Source organism: Myxocyprinus asiaticus, chromosome 19 (genome assembly GCF_019703515.2).
Source record: "Myxocyprinus asiaticus isolate MX2 ecotype Aquarium Trade chromosome 19, UBuf_Myxa_2, whole genome shotgun sequence".
NCBI classification, from domain to species: Eukaryota; Metazoa; Chordata; class Actinopteri; order Cypriniformes; family Catostomidae; genus Myxocyprinus; species Myxocyprinus asiaticus.
Window position 1 is genome coordinate 21,767,415 of NC_059362.1, and position 19,089 is coordinate 21,786,503.

Genomic DNA, 19,089 nt, shown 5'->3' on the forward strand with positions numbered 1-19,089 from the left:
AAAAATTCCACACTTCAGCTTTAACCTTTCAAGCAAGCTCAATCTCAGAGTTAGGGTTGACTTAAATTTAATTACGTTTTTGATGAGTAAACAATATGTATTTCTCACTGCAGGATTTGTGGAGCTCTGCCTTTTCGACCAGGTCCATTTGTTAGAGTGCTGCTGGTTAGAGGTTCTGATGCTGGGACTAATGTGGAGGTCTGTTGATCACCCTGGGAAGCTCATTTTCTCTCCAGACCTGAGTCTCAGCAGGTAACTAGTGTGACGGGTCTCCCGTTTTCCTCTCATCACCGAAATCTCTTTCACCTGTTTTTCCCTCTATAAAGCTGACTGTTTGTTAGTTTGGGGAGAAAAGACCCTTCCAGCGGCTGCTGTCTGTTTGGTTCCTTTTGTTATTTTGTGTTTGGTTTTGTTTTGTTTATGTTGCCTACCTTTGTGAGTATTGTTTCTATGGTTTATTGCCGTTGTACACTATCCTTCAAATTTTATTTGATAATTAGTTTGGTTATATAGTTTATTTCGTTAATCTATTAATTAACTTGTTAAGTACATATTTTTGCTTGGTAATATTCGTTTGTTTTGGATTTGAGAAAGTTTGTGGAGGATTAAAGTGAATTGTTCCCAAAACGCATTGGTTTGTCGTTTAAAAAGTGTAAGTATCGTGATTTTTTTTTTCCGTTAACTTCTTTTGGAATTTTTGCAGCTGGAATTTAAATTTGGTAAGTAACCTGCTTATATATTTGAGGGGCGATAGTCCTTGGATTATGTTTTTTCCTGTATAGGTATAGAGGAGTGTCCTTAATGGGAGGCTGAGATCATTTTTTTTTTTTTTGTACAGAGAAAGCTGTTGGAGCAATTGTCTCGGGAACACGTCCATAGTGACTTGTTAATGGGTTGCTATTTACAAATGCTGGTTTAGAGTTTAATAAAACCTGCTGCCAGTAACCGTACAAAGACAAGGGTTGAGTTTAGTTAGTTTAAAAAAATTTAAGGAAATTGCTGGTCAATTTTAAAGTTGTAGTAGACTTACATTAGTTGTGATTTGATCATGACCTCTAACATTGGGGAATTTATTAAAACTTAATCTGAAGAATTGTTAAATGACTTCTCCAAAGAACAGCTAATAGAACTAGAATCAATATAACATTGGGTTATCGGTTCATGATAAACGTCTAAAGGACAATATAAAAACCATACTAAAATCTGCACTGGTTGAATGCAGTGTTTTAAAAGCAGTCTTCCGTGGGTGCTTCCATTAGTGCAACGTCTAAAATGTCTTATTTGATGTTTGAACAGCAAAAAGAATTGTTGCGAATTGAAACAGAGGCAAAAGAATGTTGGAATCACAAAACGGCCTTGAGTTATCTAAAATTCAGTTGCAGCAACAGCAACTTGAACTTGAATGCTGCCACTTGGACTTAATAAAAGCCGGTAAGTTTTCGGGCACTAACACGACTGATTGTGTTGTTGATTTACATTAATTTGATGTTGTGGGAAATATGAAATTGATTCCCAGATTTGACTAAAAAGATGTCTAGTTTTTTTTTTCATTGTTTGAACGCGTAGCTAATGCGAGGGAATGGCCAGATGAGGAAAGTACCTTGATGCTACAGTGTATTTTTACAGGCAGAGCACAAGAAGCTTACTCTTCTCTTAGTGTGGAGGATGTGGCCGATTATCAGACTGTTAAACCCACTGTATTGCAGGCTTTGAGTTGGTTCCAGAGGCCTATAGACAAAAATGTAGGTCTTGAAAAAAGGGGAAAAACAGACACATGTTGAATTTGCACATGACATATCAATGTACTTTAATCGCTGTTGCATGGCTTCTAATGTAAAAATACTAGACGATTTCAAGAACTTGCTGGAACTTGAACAATTTAAGAACTCCATTTCAGACCATGTAGCGAAAACCTCTCGCTGCTTATGATGCTGCCGTTTTAGCTGACGAGTTAATTTTGATTCACAAAACCTCTTTTGGTCACAAAATGTACGGTGAAAATGTAGAACAAGAACCATGGTGTAAATTTACTCAGTCTGCTAAATGGTTTAATGCTGATTCTGCAGGGGGTCACTCACATAGTTCATTTTGGAAAAAGAACGAGAAAATATGTGTAATTATTGCCATGTGCTTGGTCATTGGCAAAATGAATGCCCATTACTGAAAGCAAAAGGAACTTCTAAAGTGAAGTCTAAAATTTCTCATTCCCCAGAAAAACCTGTCGCTCTAGTAGTGCCCACTCTGTCTTCTTTGACCATGCATCCAACATGTAATCCATTTGTCACAGAGGGGTATGTCAGATTGATTGACTCTACGGATGAAGTACCTGTTAAAATCCTGCGGGATACGGGCTCGTCTGAATATTTTGTTTTAGAATCCGTGTTGCCTTTCTCTTCTGAGTCATACACCGGAAGTAATGTGCTGATTAGAGGCATTGGATTGAAAGTTGTCTGTTCCACTTCATAAACTTGTTCTGATGTCTCATTTGATCCAGGGAGAGGTGGAGGTTGGTGTGCGCTCTTGCCTGCCGGTTGATGGAGTACAAGTAATTCTGGTGAACGAGTGTGGCGAGATGGTCCACCGTCTTTGGTTGTGATACCATCTCCAGTATTTCTCGAACCACTGGATGAGGAAAAATCCTCATGTTTCACAAGTGTTTCCATCCTGTGCTATTACATGGGCCATGAGTAAAACACAAAATGTTGTTGATGATCAGATTGAAATGGAAAAGATTGTGAGTAAACATTTGAAAATTCCTTCAATTTTGTCTCATGATGAATTGATTGGGGAACAAAAAGCTGACTCTTCTCTTAATGAGTTATTTGAACGAGTTCCTTTTGATGTTATCAATCTTTCTTCTGGGTATTACCTAGAGCAAGGGTTGTTTTTTGAAATGGTTACCACATGGAGATTTTGCAGTTGGTGATCCCATTGTACAAATTGTGATAACCACAGAACCTTCGAAAACTTGTTACAGACTGCACACGATACTTCTGGGCATTTGGGAGTTAAAAAGACCTACCAAATTCTTTTGAAACTTTTTTTTGGCCAAAGTTAAAGCGTGATGTGTCTGCTTGCATTAAGTCTTGCACACATGTCAATTCACGGAAAAGCCAAATCAATCGTTGAAACCCACACCACTTTATCCAATTCCTGCCATAAGTCAGCAATTTGAACACCTTTTTATAGATTGTGTTGGGCCTCTGCCAAAATCAAAAGCAGGCAGTGAATATCTGTTTACGGTAATGTGTCTGTAACTAAGATATCCTGCAGCTTACCCTTTGTGCAATATAATGGCAAAATTGTTAAAAAAAACAGTTAAAATAAAAAGCACTCGCTCAATTTATTTCGGTGTTTGGATTACCACAAATCATTCAGTCTGATCAAGGTAGCAATTTTACTTCCAATGTGTTTGGTCAAGTATTGAAACAACTTTGCATTAAACACAATCTTTCCAGTGTTTATCATGCACAGAGCCAGGGAGCTCTAGAGAGATTCCACCAAACATTAAAGTCATTACTGAGATCGTACTGTACTCAAATGGGAAATTACTGGGAGACTGCGCAGGAGAGTACCGGCTTCAGTCCGAACTAGCTCATTTTTGGACATGATGTGCGACGTCCGTTGGCTGTTTTGGCTGCTGACTGGGAAAAGTCTGACCCGCCTAAGAATGTTTTGACATACGTTAGTGACTTTCACAGAAGAATTGAGGCTGGTCAAATGGCAAAAGCGCATCTGAGTAGAGCTCAGGATCGAATGAAATGGTTTTTTGATCGTCGTGTACAGAAGTACACTCTTTTCAGCTGGGTGATCAGGTACTCACGCTGTTACCCATGGTTGGATCACCGTTTCAGGTCAAGTTTGCAGGGCCATATACTGTTGCACTCCAGATCAAACAAGAAACACTCTAGTCTGTCACGTAAACTTGTTAAAACCGTATGCTTGCAAAGATTTTGATATTAAACCTGTTCTTGTGTTGCTGGAGATGACACCAATGATTTAACTTTTACAACTGTGCTGTTAAGTGGTGATACTGAACTTGATCCTGGCAACTGCATATTGCAGGGTCGGTTACGGAACTCTGAAGCACTGAATTCTTTGAATGTCGTACTCAGTCATTTGACCGACAACAAGTGTACTGATTTGATCAATTTAATAACTGAGTACACCTCGTTGTTTCCCTGTATGCCTTCTCGAACTAATTTAATGGAGCATGACATATATGTTTGAGATGCAGTTCTTATTAGTCAGCATCATTACCGCATTTCTGCAAATAAGTTTGACATTGAATGAATTTGACATTGCTGAAACCTAATTTTCCAGCTGGACATCTCCATCCTTGTTAGTGAATAAATCTGATGGCTCATTTGGATTTTGTATAGATTACCAAAAGGTAAATGCTGTTATAAAGCCCGATTCTTTTCCTTTACCTCGAATCAAGGATTGTATTGATCAGGTTAGAAATGCTATGTTTGTAAGTTCGACCTATTAAAAGGTTACTGGCAAGTACCTCTGACTGCAAGGGCTCAGGAGGTATCGGCCTTTATTACACCTTCTGGTTTATTTTCTTACAAAGTAATGATTTTCGGGTTGCGAAACGCTCCCACAACCTTTCATCGATTAATGAATCATGATATATCTGGCTTGAAAGGTTGTGCAGTGTATCTGGGCATTGTCATGGTTCATAGTGATACTTGGGATGAGCATTTGCTCTGCATATGAGCACTGTTTGATCGTTTTGTTGAGGCAAATTTAACTGTAAATTTGTTAAAATGTGAGTTTGCGAAGGCAATTGTTACCTACCTTGGGACGGTGGTAGGTCAAGGTGAGGTATGCCTCATCCGCGCTAAGGTGGCGGTGATCGATAATTTTCCCACTACCAAAAAGGAACTAACGTGGTTCTTGGGAATGGTTTGATTTTATTGCTGTTTTTGTAAAAATGTCTCCATTGTTGCAGTGTTCCTTACTAATTTGTTGCAGGGGGAGGCTTTTCACCGGACTTTTAGTTGTCAGCAAGCATTTGATGAAATAAAGATGTTGCTTACAGAAGCTCCTGTTTTGGCTGCTCCAAAGTCTGACCGACCTAACAAATTGCAAGTAGACACCAGTAATGTTGGTGCTGGTGCCGTTTTGTTGCAAAGCTCTGAGGTTTGCATCGATCATCCAGTGGGTTTCTTCTCTAGGAAGTTTAATTCATATCAGTTGAATTATTCTGTCATAGAGAAGGAAGCACTGGCTCTGATCTGAGCTTTTTTCAAGGTATACATTGGGTCGTCACAGGGACCTCTAGTGGTCTATACGGATCACAACCCTCAAACTTTTCTCCATTCTTTACAAAATCCAAATCAAAGGCTGATAAGGTGGTTTCTATATTTACAGTGCTACCTGTTGGACATACACCACATTAGAGGCTCAGAAGATTTAACAGCCGATGCCTTACCTTGTGCTCATAGTATAAGTGTTCATTGATGTGTCCCCTCATCTATTTTCTTTTGTTCTATCTCTTTCTCTTTTCTTTCCTTAAATTTTGCTTCCTAGGTGCTGAGGTTGCTGGCAGGATCTGGAGAATTGAGTGGACTGTGGAAACTGGGAGGACCACTATTGACACTTATGTTTGAGTTTTGGGTTTTTTGAATGTGTATTTGTGAGAGTGTTTAAGATCCCTGTGGTCTCTTATTTTTTTATTGTATTCTTTTTTAGGGGGGTGACTGGTCTCCCATTTTCTTACTAAGGCCGGCCAGTGGGTGGGGCTGGGAGGCTCATCACTGAAATCTTTCACCTGTTTTGCCCTCTATAAAGCTGACTGTTTGTTAGTGTGGGGAGAAAAGACCCTTCCAGCGGCTGCTGTCTGTTTGGTTCATTTGTTCTTTTGTGTTTGGTTTTGTTTATGTTGCCTACCTTTGAGTATTGTTTCTATGGTTTATTGCTATTGTACACGCTACAATTACACATGCATTTGCTGACATGACTGACAAGCATGTTGCTTATCATTGAATCTTTCTTTATGTGATCAAATAAACATGTTTCACTTTATGCAAACCCGACGATTCACTGTGTCCTCTAACTTGTCATGGCTTTGAGCCGGCTGTGACACTAGTGTAATTAATTCTATGTTTATTCTTCTGGTGAAATCGTACGACTTGGAACATATGAATTAGTATGAGTTTTACACCAACCAATCACATACGGTTCCCTCGTCTCCTTCTGAATGCTAATATTTCTTCCATGGTACATAAATTAAAATCATGGTAAGGGGTGGTTTATGGTTACGATTAGGTATGGGGTTTGGGTAAGGGGGGTAAATTTGAACAAATCTCACGAATAAGCATTTGAAAACCCTGATGTTTTTCTTTCTTCCATGCTACAAAACATGGCTTTCTTAATCCATGTACAGAACAGCACTTTATGAATTACAATCATGGTTATGTTCAGGGTCTGGGTAACATGTTACACTTTAATGTAATGGCTAGGTTTAGGTAAGGGGTTTGAGTAATGGTTTAATTTAGAAGAATTTTCACAAACGTGCGTTCAAAACACTGGAGTTTCTCTTTCTTCCACTGCACTGAATAAGGTGTTACACTTTATTGTTAGGTTTGCATGGAAACACGTTTTGTATCAAAATCAAATCACTTTTATTGTCACACAACCATATACACAAGTGCAATAGTGTGTGAAATTCTTGGGTACAGTTCCGAGCAACATAGTAGTCGTGACAGTGATGAGACATATACCAATTACAATAAACATCAGATTTACAACACAATTTAAAATCTAATATACACATAATTACACACAACACAATATACAAATAATAACATACAATGTACAGTATACAATACACACAATATAGAATACACATTATACAATAAAAAAAGTACATATAGTATATATAGAATGTACAGTAGGTAATTGTTAAGAGAGAATATAATAATAATATAATTATGACAGTCCGGTGTGAGATATAAGAGTAAGATTAATAAAGTGCAGTGCTGATGTATATTCATTGTGGGAGATAAAGAGTTCAAAAGTCTGATTGCTTGGGGGAAGAAGCTGTCATGAAGTCAGCTGGTGCGGGTCCTGATGCTGCGATACCGCCTGCCTGATGGTAGCAGTGAGAGAAGCCCATGGCTCGGGTGGCTGGAGTCTCTGATGATCCTCCGAACTTTTTTCACACACCGCATGGTATATACACTGTATTGCCAAAAGTATTCGCTCACCCATCCAAATAATTGAATTCAGGTGTTCCAATCACTTCCATGGCCACAGGTGTATAAAATGAAGCACCTAGGCATGCAGGTGCTTCTACAAACATTTGTGAAAGAATGGGCTGCTCTCAGGAGCTCAGTGAATTCCAGTGTGGTACTGTGATATGATGCCACCTGTGCAACAAGTCCAGTCGTGAAATTTCCTCGCTACTAAATATTCCACAGTCAACTGTCAGTGGTATTATAACAAAGTGGAAGCGATTGGGAATGACAGCAACTCAGCCACGAAGTGGTAGGCCACGTAAAATGACAGAGCGGGGTCAGCGGATGCTGAGGTGCATAGTGCGCAGAGGTCAATCGCTACAGACCTCCAAAGTTCATGTGGCCTTCAGATTAGCTCAAGAACAGTGCGTAGAGAGCTTCATGGAATGGGTTTCCATGGCCGAGCAGCTGCATCCAAGCCATACATCACCAAGTGCAATGCAAAGTGTCGGATGCAGTGGTGTAAAGCACGCCGCCACTGGACTCTAGAGCAGTGGAGACGCGTTCTCTGGAGTGACGAATCACGCTTCCCCATCTGGCAATCTGATGGACGAGTCTGGGTTTGGCGGTTGCCAGGAGAACGGTACTTGTCTGACTGCATTGTGCCAACTGTGAAGTTTGGTGGAGGGGGGATTATGGTGTGGGGTTGTTTTTCAGGAGCTGGGCTTGGCCCCTTAGTTCCATTGAAAGGAAATCTGAATGCTTCAGCATACCAAGAGATTTTGGACAATTCCATGCTCCCAACTTTGTGGGAACAGTTTGGGGATGGCCCCTTCCTGTTCCAACATGACTGCGCACCAGTGCACAAAGCAAGGTCCATAAAGACATGGATGAGTGAGTTTGGTGTGGAAGAACTTGACTGGTCTGCACAGAGTCCTGACCTCAACCCGATAGAGCACCTTTGGGATGAATTAGAGCGAAGAATGCGAGCCAGGCCTTCCCGTCCAACATCAGTGTCTGACCTCACAAATGCGCTTCTGGAAGAATGGTCAAAAATTCCCATAAACACACTCCTAAACCTTGTGGAAAGCCTTTCCAGAAGAGTTGAAGCTGTTATAGCTGCAAAGGGTGGGCCGACGTCATATTAAACCCTATGGATTAAGAATGGGATGTCACTTAAGATCATATGCGTCTAAAGGCAGATGAGCAAAAACTTTTGGCAATATAGTGTATGTCCTGGAGGGAGGGAAGCTCACCTCCGATGATGTGTCTGGCAGTTCGCACCACCCTTTGCAGTGCTTTGCGGTTGTGGGCAGTGCTATTGCCGTACTAGGCGGAGATGCAGCCAGTCAGGATGCTCTCTACAGTGCAGGTGTAGAACCGTGTGAGGATCTGGTGGTTCATTCCAAACTTCCTCAGCCATCTCAGGAAGAAGAGGTGCTGATGAGCCTTCTTCACAACAACTTCAGTGTGGATGGACCATGTGAGTTCCTCAGTGATGTGGACACCCAGGAACTTGAAGCTGCTTAGTCTCTCCACTGGTGCTCCATTGATGGTATAACATGGATGACAGGAAATATCCCTGCTTACAACCACATGAGGGAATCATATGTGATTGGTTTGCATAAACGTCATGTGACGCCAACTCGCACAAATTAGTAAGACTTTTCGTGAGATCAGGTTGGATTGATCACACTGTGGTCCCAAATAACGGATACTAATTTGCTTGTGCAATCTATCAAATTGCATTTGCACATCGTGGGTGTATTGCATGTGATTTACTATGAATAACTTGGTAAATTGCTTCACCTGCCAATGTGTTGGATACATTCTCCAAAAGGAGGCTTTTGCATGTGGTAATTGAACCTCTTCAAGCACTGGAGAGAACCGGCATTTAAAATATTTTGCAATATTTCTCCAGTTAAAAACAATGGACCTCATTCATGTAAATTTCAGTGTAAAATGGACCTTCCTGAAAACTTTGTTTCCCATAAACATCGTAAGCCTAAGTAGATTGTAGAAAACATTGATGCTAATGGCCTCCTCAATGAAAAGGCCATAAGAAAAGCACCAGACTCGCTAGTAAATGCTGTTAACATCTATGTGGAACAGTAATGAAATCGATTTTATGAATGAAGTGCATTCACATCGTAAGATTTCAATTTTGCTTGCATAGTAGCGTCTCAAGGAAAGTGAGGACTTACTGTCATTGTATGTCTTTGCTATCATATGATGCTCAAACAGTTCATGTAGTCAATAAAAATGTTTTGACATGACTGTAAAAGATTTTCAGTTCACGCCGGGAGGAGGATGTCCACCATTATCAACCTTCTCTGGTCCAGTTCGCAGCATATCGCCAGCATAATTTGTGAAACTTCTCGGGTAAATCACGATGGTAACAGTGATATAGGCTACTTGCAACTGGAAGAATCTTCAGAGAAATTAATAGAATGCCTGAAGAAGATATCGTATAGCTTGCAAGTTATTACAGACTTGCAAGCTATACGACAATGTGTGGGCTTTTTCTATTTTTTTCCCCATTTTATTGTGTTTGCACCTGCCCACGATGTGTTTATTTATGGGTTTAACGGCATTAGCATTGACCATATTATCAACTGAACGCGATTCACCGATGCCCATACTGAATTATGAAACCTAAATTATAGAGATCATATCAAATAAAAAATAAATAAAACCTGTCCAACCAGTCACGTACGAGGGCATTCATTTAATAATTTTTAAGATTTGAAAAATCAAGCTTCTGATGGAAAAATTATAAGCAGAGTTGGGGAAAAATTTATACTTTGAAAAAATAAATTATAGGCAATGTTTTAAAAAGAAAACAAAACTTTTTTCCCCATTTTTTAAGGTTAATTTCACTCATTTAATTATCAGATAATTTTTTCATTACTTAATTTAATCATGACAGTTTGGCTGAAAGAACACAACACGTTCGGATGTCTTGCGCACAGTTTACACGTGGTCAGGAGCAGGTGTAAATTTCGTTCATATTAACTTGTCAGAGAACGAGAGCAAGACAGAGACCCAAGAGCAGAGGAACGATTCAAATGATTTATTTGCAGTAAATAATAAACTTCAGCAAAGTAATGAGGAATCCTCCGATGAGCACTCCCGCAGGCGATTGCACCCGCCGTGACAGCGAGGAGCAGAGCCGTGAGGAAACCTCCGCTGAAGCGCAGCTGACACAGCAAACTGGAAGGCAACCACACTTCCGACACACGGGCATAGACGGGCAACCAAACAGATACACAAGAAAGGACCAACTAGGCAGAGAGAGTGAGGTAAGTTACTTCACACCAAACACACTTCAACACTTAACACATTCAACAATCCAGCTAAGAACATGACTCACGAGAGATTAAAATAGGCAGGAACAAACAAGGGACAGGTTCCGCTGGCCAGCGGATAGTTGGCATGATCAGCGTTCCCATGGAAACAATCAGGGTTACCATGGAAATGCTGATTCTGCGTGCCAGTGGCACCTGAAACACATGAGGGAGAAAACGTCAACATGCTTGGAACAAAACAAAAAGAACATGGAGCATGAGTGTCCGGATCCCGACACAGACCAAAACCGAACCAGACAGGAAGTCAGGATTCAGACACCATGCCCCGGACACGAACAAGACTGACCTAAGAACGGTGGTGACTCACAACTGACCCGTGCTCTCACTCAAAGAACGTACACGAAACACAAGACAGACAGGGAACGATGATGTCACAGTCCCGTCAGACAGAAACCCAACCTGACAAGGTGACAGGACCGTGACATTAACGGAGAGCGCACGGCAGTAACTCACATCCGGACCCTTGCGCTCAACTCAAAGACAGGACACGAAACACAAGACAGAACATGGGGTGAAGATGTCATGGTCCTGTCAGACAAAAACCCAAACTGACAAGGTGACAGGACCATGACATTACACCCCCCCAAAGGGAGGCCTCCTGGCATCTCAAATGGGAACATCAAACAAAAACAAGACAAACAAAATGAGAACTAACAAAGAACAGAAAACCCAACAGAAAGGGAGGGAGGGAGTGTAAGTAAGGGAATGTGGTCCAGAGGCCTGTGAGGAGGCCTCATGGCAGAGGCAGGGTCTGTCGGCCTGGGAGGTGGCCTCAGGGCAGAGGGGACAGGGTGGCGGCCGCTGGACAGGTGGCAGTGAACTGGGCAGCAGCTGCTGGACAGGGTTCAGGAGGGAGTGGTTTAGGGGGCGGCAGGGGAATGGCCTCTATGGCCGTGGATGCTGGCCGTGACAGGGGAATGACAGACCTCCGTGTCCATGAGCACCGACGGAGACTGGGGAACGGCCTCCATGGCTGTGAGCACCAACAGGGACAGGGAAACAGAGTCCATGTGTGTGAGTACAGGTAGTGACAGGGTAACAGCTTCTGTGGCTGTGAGCACTGGCAGTGACAGGGGAACAGCCTCTGTGGCCGTGAAGACTGACATGGAATGGGGAACAGACTCCGTGGCTGTGAGCACAGGTAGTGACGGGAAGAGCATCTGTGGCTGTGAGCACTGGTAGTGAGAGGTGAACAGCCTCCATGGCCGTGGATTCTGGCCATGACAGGGGAATGGCCTCCGCAGCCGTGAGCACTGGCAGCTGCAACTAGGGAGTGGCCTCCGTGGCCATGGGCACCGACAGAGACTGGGGAATGGTCTCCGTGTCCGTGAGCACTGGCAGAGACTGGGGGATGGTCTCCGTAGCCGTGTGTACTGACGGAGACTGGAGCGTGGCCTTTGTGGCCATGAGCACCGACGGAGACTGGGGATCAGCCTCTGTAGCTGTGAGTACAGGTAGTGACAGGGTAACAACTTCCGTGGCTGTGAGCACTGGCAGTGACGGGAACAGCCTCCATGGCTGTGAGGACAGATATGGACTGGGGAACAGCCTCCATGGCTGTAAGGACAGGCAGTAACAGGGGAACAGCTTCCATGGCTGTGAGCACAGGCAGTGATAAGGGAACGACATCCATGGTTATGATCACAGGCAGTGATAGGGAAACGACCTGCCGCTGGCAGCGGCAGTGGAACGGCCTCCGTGATCGTGGACACTAGTAGCGGCAGGGGAATGGCCTCCGTGGCCGTGGATGCTGTCAACGACTGAGGAGCAGGTGCCCGGCTCCTCCTCTGCCGCTTCCAGGCAGTGATAGGTTCGTCACACTGGACCATCAGAACATTTGCCGTTTGGATGCCACGTCACTGTCCATAAAGTTCCCTTTGGCTACGGAATCTATCAAAGCAGAAACAGCGTATTTGGCTGATCCACACTGTAGCAGGGCCGGATTGAACATTCGGCAGAGCTCCGTGGTGAATGCTATGAACACACCCACATGGTGGTTCCCCAAACAGCGGCCCTTCCGGTGAGAAGCATGATGACATATGCCACCTTCATTGACTCCGATGGGAAAGCAGAGGGCTGCAAAGAGAAATACACGGCACATTAAGGAAGGTGCAACAAGAGTCCTCCTCACCTGAGAACGGGGCTGGAGGATTGGGGCAGGGCTCGAAGTGTCCAGAAATGTGGGGAATCGCCAGAGCCGGTGAGGGTGCTTTCTGGGTGCGGCCAGTATCGAGAGACTGGCGGAGTTGTTGTATGACAGAGGTGAGCTCAGTGAGCTGCGACACCATCATCTCCAGAGCCCGGTAATTAGTGGAGATTTGATCCTGCTGATGTCCCAGTAAGGCTCCCTGCTGAGACAGGGCGGAGCAAAGAGTGGATTTCTCCACTGGGTCCATCTAGGCTGGATTGTTCTGTCAGAGAGCGAGACAGAGACCCAAGAGCAGAGGAACAGTTCAAAGGATTTATTTACAGTAAATAATAAACTTCAGCAAAGACAAAAACCCAACCTGACCAGGTGACAGGACCGTGACACCAACTAACATTTTGAAAATACAAACAGTTTCATGAATCTGAGAATTTTCATCAGAATGGCTTTATGAATGATTTACAAACAAAAAAAGTTCTGCTCTTTTTTCAGTATTTCGCAAGTAAATGTAATCCCGCATTGAGGATAGTGTAAACATGTGTGACTCGCTGTCCTGGGCGAAAGGGGCTCGAGACTCGAACCGAGCTCGAAACCCCCCCCCCCCCCCCCCCCCCACCCCGGACTTAGATTAGTTATTGATGGATAGATAGGAGGAGAAGGGGAGGTGGAGGGATGCCAGAAGACTCGATACCACGTAGAGGAAAGCAGCTGTTTATATACTCTTACTCTGGCAGTGATTGGTCAGATTAAATTACTTGCTCCTCCCGAACCTTGTAAAATGAAACTCCATTTCATGAATGAAGCCCAGTGTTTAAAACATTGGCATAATTTGGACATAAATTGTTAGTAGGCTGTTTTTATCGTAGAGTTATAAGAGTTGTATAATCATCAGTGTTATCAGTTATGATTTCGAGTTCTAAAATAACTAAGTAAAACAGGTTTTTATTAGATATATCAATAGGTATTCTATGTATTCACCGTTCTCAAAGTCTCTGTTTTGCCATGACAGCATGATGCATTGCAAATCAGAATAAGGCCTGTCTTTCAGTCTTATTGATTTGCTTTCACAGTTTCCGTTTCTGAAATGATTTTCGGGCTTGATAAATCCCTTTGTGGGTGCAATTTAATCTCTTTGCATCGACACAGCCCTTTATTGTGCACATTTAGAGGCACGCCTCTAAATTGCATATTAATTTCAGGGAAACACACAAAAATTGCTAAGACATGCTATTTTGTACATCTGAAAGACTCAATCCTCAGAAGACTACATTAGCAGATCAGCTCTGACATTTTCTGCGTGTGTTATCAAGTTTACAAATTTTTTTGCACGCAAACCTTTAGTAAATCAGGGCCTGTGATTTTGGTTAGAGGAGGTCAATGCTGCTGATAAATGCGGTCTATGCTTACTGAAATTTGAACTACTGCCCCAGTGGCTGAAGCTGGAAGTGTTTTTGAACAGTTTTCAGGTGAGATGTCCACAGAGTGGGGTCAAAAGTGAGTTGTATTTTTTGTTGTTAATGATGTAGTACAGTCAACATTAATGTATATTGTATTAATCAGACGCCCTAACCCAAACCCCAAACCTAAACCATAAATCGGGTCAGGTTCGGGCTTAAAATCTGACGTTACTGGCAGGGTCAGACCACACAGTTTTGGGTATGGGTCGAGTTTCATTTTAAGGCCCATGCAGACCACTACAGTAGTGTAAAAGTTTCATTTTCGAGCAAAAATGCAACCTCCGAATCGCACACCATTTTCACGAGAACACGATTTCTTCCTAATTTCTGTGGGACCAGAACCTGTGTGTTTGTGATTCGGCAGTATGCAGTCGATTTTAAGGTACTTTAACAGTTTCCTGTGTGAGCATTTTGAAGATTAAGCAATTAAGATCAGGAACCTCAGGAATGAAATAAAGCCCATATCAAATAGCAGCATATAAGTGAATCACAACGGGATATATTCAATAATTGCTCATGACATTTATTTGTTTAGCTAAAGCTTTTACAAATAATGCCATTATGCATTTCCAAGTCTTGTGTGCTCAGTTGGCCGTGGGTGTGCACCATGGCACCCATTGAAGCTCCACTATAGCTCTGACCACTTTGGTATTGATTGAATTCATCTAATGGATGCGTACAGAAAAACTAAGATCTGAAATTCTGTAAATCATTGACGTAAATAATTGACGTAAACAGCACCACATTATGACATTAAAATTAACTAGTTAAATTAAATATAATTATATGAGGAATTATATGATGTAATATAAATTTTAATGTATACATTGCAAAGCAAAGTTTAAAGAAATGTGAATTCTCAAAGGGATAGTTCAACCAAAAATGAACTTCTATCATCATTCACTCACTCTTATGTCATTCCAGACCCACATGACTTTCTTTCGTCTGTTACTGTAGGCAGAATGTTAGCTAAAGTTCCTTTTCACTTTTATTGCATCTTTTTTTCCATACAGTGTAAGTGAATGTTGAATGAGGCTAACATTCTGCCTAACATCTCCTTTTGTGTTCCACAAAAGGGTTTGAAATGACATGAGAATGAGTAAATGATGACACAAGTTCATTTTTGGGTGAACTATCCCTTTGAGAATACACATTTCTTTATACTTTGCATTGCAATGAGCGCTCAGGAGCACACATGACAATTTATATTACATTATATAATTCATGTGTAAACTATCCCTTTAACAGCCACCTCTGTTTAGTACTTCATTGAATACTGCAAAATGTCTGAGGAATACGGCCATTTAAAAACATCACCGGTTTAGCCAGGACTAATTCTTCCATCACGAATCCTCTGCTTTCTGCCCTTTGTACCTCTTTGCATGGTGTGAACCCATGTTATAAATGCAAAGGGGGGAAAATGGGCCAGGGTTACAGATACACACTTTATAGAATTTATACTGGACTAAGCTACAAAACTGTTCCAGTCATGGGTGGTTGTACTTTTTATTAGACAATGCTGTAAATATGTTTACTGTCTGATCTGCTGCCAAACATTTATTCTCTGAGTCCCTGAGTTTAACTTGGAAAATTCCTTGCCAAAGTCAAGAAGGTGCAAAAACAGTGCATGCCTTCTCTGAGTTCAGTTGCCTTTAGACCCACTGCACCAATGATATCAGCTGAGCCATATCTAGGACGTCTCTGCATGGGTAAAGTGCTTGATCTAACATTCACTACTGCTAAAAAACTGAAACTGAAAGTTCCCCAGAACAGATAACTTTGTGTTTAATTTGTGAATAAGTATTGTTTAATGCTAAATGGAGTAGCAGTAATCTCTGCATGCTCGCTCACATTAAAGACCCAATTTAGTTTTATAGCTTTAAAGGGATAGTTCACGCAAAAATTTAAATTCTCTCATTATTTACTCATCCTCATGCCATCCCAGATGTGTATGAAGATTTTTAGAAAAAATGTCATCTATATAGGTCCATACAATGCAAGTGAAAGGTGGCCAGAACTTTGAAGGTCCAAAAAATATGCAAAGGCAGCATAAAAGTTATCCATATGACTCCATTGGTTAAATTCATATCTTCAGAAGCAATGTAATAGGTGTGGGTGAGAAACAGATCAATATTTAAGTCCTTATTTTCACTTTAAATCTTCACTTTCGTTTTCACTTTCACATTCTTCTTTTGTTTTTGCCGATTCACATTCTTTGTGCAGATTGCCACCTGCTGGGCAAGGAGGAGAATTTATAGAAAAAAGTAAGACATGGATTTAACCACTGGAGTCTGCCTTTATATGTTTTTTGGAACTTCTGGCCACCATTCACTTGCATTGTATGGACCTACAGAGCTGAGATATTCTTTTTAAAATCTTTGTTTGTGTTCAGTGGAAGAAAGAATGTCATACACATCTGTGATGGCATGAGGGTGAGTAAATGAGAGAATTTTCATTTTTAGGTGAACTATCCTTTTGGGACTATCGCCCTGATTTACTAAGATCCCAAATAAAGGGTACTAATTTGCTTGTGTAGTCTTGTATAATCTAATTGCATATAATATATCATTTAGAATAAACAAATGTTCATGAGAAATAAATTACATCATATTAATGCGTGCCAAAAATTCTGAAGCATTGAGTTTACAATGTATTTGACATTCCCGAAGTCTCTGTTTTGCCACAATGACATTGTAGTGCACAGCGTAAATCAGATTAGTACCTGCCTTTCAGTCATATTCATTTTCTCTCACAGTTACCTTTTCTGAAATGACTATCAAGCATTATAAATGACTTTGTGGATGCAATTTAATTTATTTGCATTGACACCATCCTGTATTTTGCTCATGTTTGGAGGCAAGCCTCAAATTCCATATTTATTAAGGGAAACCCTCAAAAACTGACAAGACATGCTTTTGTGCATTTGAAAGACACAGTCCCTCAGTAGACTAAGTTAGTAGATCTGCTCAGACATTTTTTTGCATGTATTATCAAGTTTGCATGTGTTTTTATTAGGGCCATCAATTTAACGCATTAATTCAATGCGATTAATTATATAAAAAATAATATGTTAAAAACATATATGCAATTAATCATGCCTCCGGACTGTAAAGAATATTTGTACCGTCTGCGCTATTCAAGCTTGATGTACCACCTTCATGTTTTCAGCAGGGGGCAGTAAGTTCAAATCTACCTCTATAGGCAACATACCACACTTACTGACAGCAGACCACACAAGATGAGGACGTGATCTTGCGTTCAAACACAGTAGGATGGAGCGCAATGCCAAATTCAGGGGTCTCAAGGCGTGTTTTCTAAGATTCAGACTACATTTAACTTGACACAGTGTCTTTATGAAGCAACGTAACCAAACTGAGACACTCCGATAGCCCTGTCTGCATTGTGCACATAGACGCATCCTTAGAAAAGCCCTTATAATGAATTCAATTGCAAAATGGATTGCTGTTAACTGCATGCCAATGATAGGCTTATGTTCAGTGATATTGAAATAAACAATATATTGCCTTCTGAAGCCACTTTTTGTATTGCCTAATCAATGATGTACATGTCTACCACAATAATGTAATGTATTTTAATGATCTGAATTATCTAAATGAAGCAAGTAGCTAATCATAATTCATGGCTATGACATACAGTAACTAAAATCTATTGGCTGTTTAGAAAAAAAAGGATATCTCCCACCCAAACTTCCTGTTTCAGGAGGAAATATGTCAATACAGGCTGAAAACAAACTGCAGCTTTGTGCGTCTACTATTTCTGCAATAACTATATAGCCTACTCTCGTCAAATGATGGGGTCTTTAATGAAGTGCAAATGCCATTTGAGTCTCACTAACTTCTGCAGACCCAATTATAACACCTCTCAGCATCTCACACTAGTGGTCCTTTTTGCCATTGATGCATTGAACAGAATTCAACATTTTATACTCTTACTGGGTGCCAAGTTTTGGAATATGGCTAGTAAAGTTTGAGATTAATCACCCAGTCCTGTGTTTCAGAGATGGTGAAGCTAATTCGCAGGACTGATAAATGTCTTTTTATTTGGCAGGGATGAGGGCAGCTGTGTGCAGGGCTTTGTGGAGATCTATGATATGCTGCTGGCAACCACATCCAGATTCAGAGAGCTGAAATTACAGAGAGAGGAGTATATGTGTCTCAAGGCCATGATCCTCCTCAACTCCAGTAAGTGTGTGCCAGATTGTTTTTATCATTAATGATCTTAAAAGAATATTCCGGGTTCAGTACAAGATAAGCTCAGTCGACGACATTTGTGACGTAATGTTGATTACCACAAAAATTAATTTTGACTTGTTCCACTGCTTCTTTGAAAATAAAAAAAATTAATTAATTAAAAAAAAGCTGGTTACAGTGAGGCTCTTACAATGAAAGTGAATGGGGCCAATCTGTAAACGTTAAAATCAAAAGTATAACAATAAGACGTAAGAAATATGCGTGTTAACATGAATGTAGTGTGATAAAATCACTCACTTACCTTTTTTGTAAAGTTAGAACCAGTTTTACAGTTTTGTTGCCATGAAGATATATTGCCATAAACCCTGTAATCCCGCAAAAGCAATGATTTAAACAACTTTACAGCTCAAATAAAACATAAGTTTTAATAGAATAATTAACTTTAGTGCTGTTAATGCTCACATTTCTGCCTTTGAACCCTCCAAAAATTGGCTTCATTCACTACCATTGTAAGTGCCTCATTGTAACCTTGATTTATGCTTTTTTTTAATTAAAGAAAATCGAGTAATTTTGTGTGGGAATCAACATTATGGCACAAATGTTGTCAATTGAGCTTAATTTATATTGAACCCGGAATATTCCTTTAAAAAAGTAATGTTTTTATTTCATGTTTTGTTGTTTACTCAACCTCATGTTGTTCAAACCCTTATGACTTTCTTC

General features: G+C 41.0%; 1 protein-coding gene across 1 annotated transcript in view; it reads left to right on the top strand.

Moving 5' to 3' along the window:
• LOC127409825 (estrogen receptor beta) overlaps positions 1-19,089 on the top strand; it is a 39,293-nt gene that overhangs the window by 16,435 nt on the left and 3,769 nt on the right. Inside the window, exons 6-7 of the mRNA XM_051644671.1 lie at positions 114-252; positions 18,227-18,360. Coding sequence (XP_051500631.1) covers positions 114-252; positions 18,227-18,360 — 273 coding nt within the window. The remainder of the gene's footprint in view (positions 1-113; positions 253-18,226; positions 18,361-19,089) is intronic.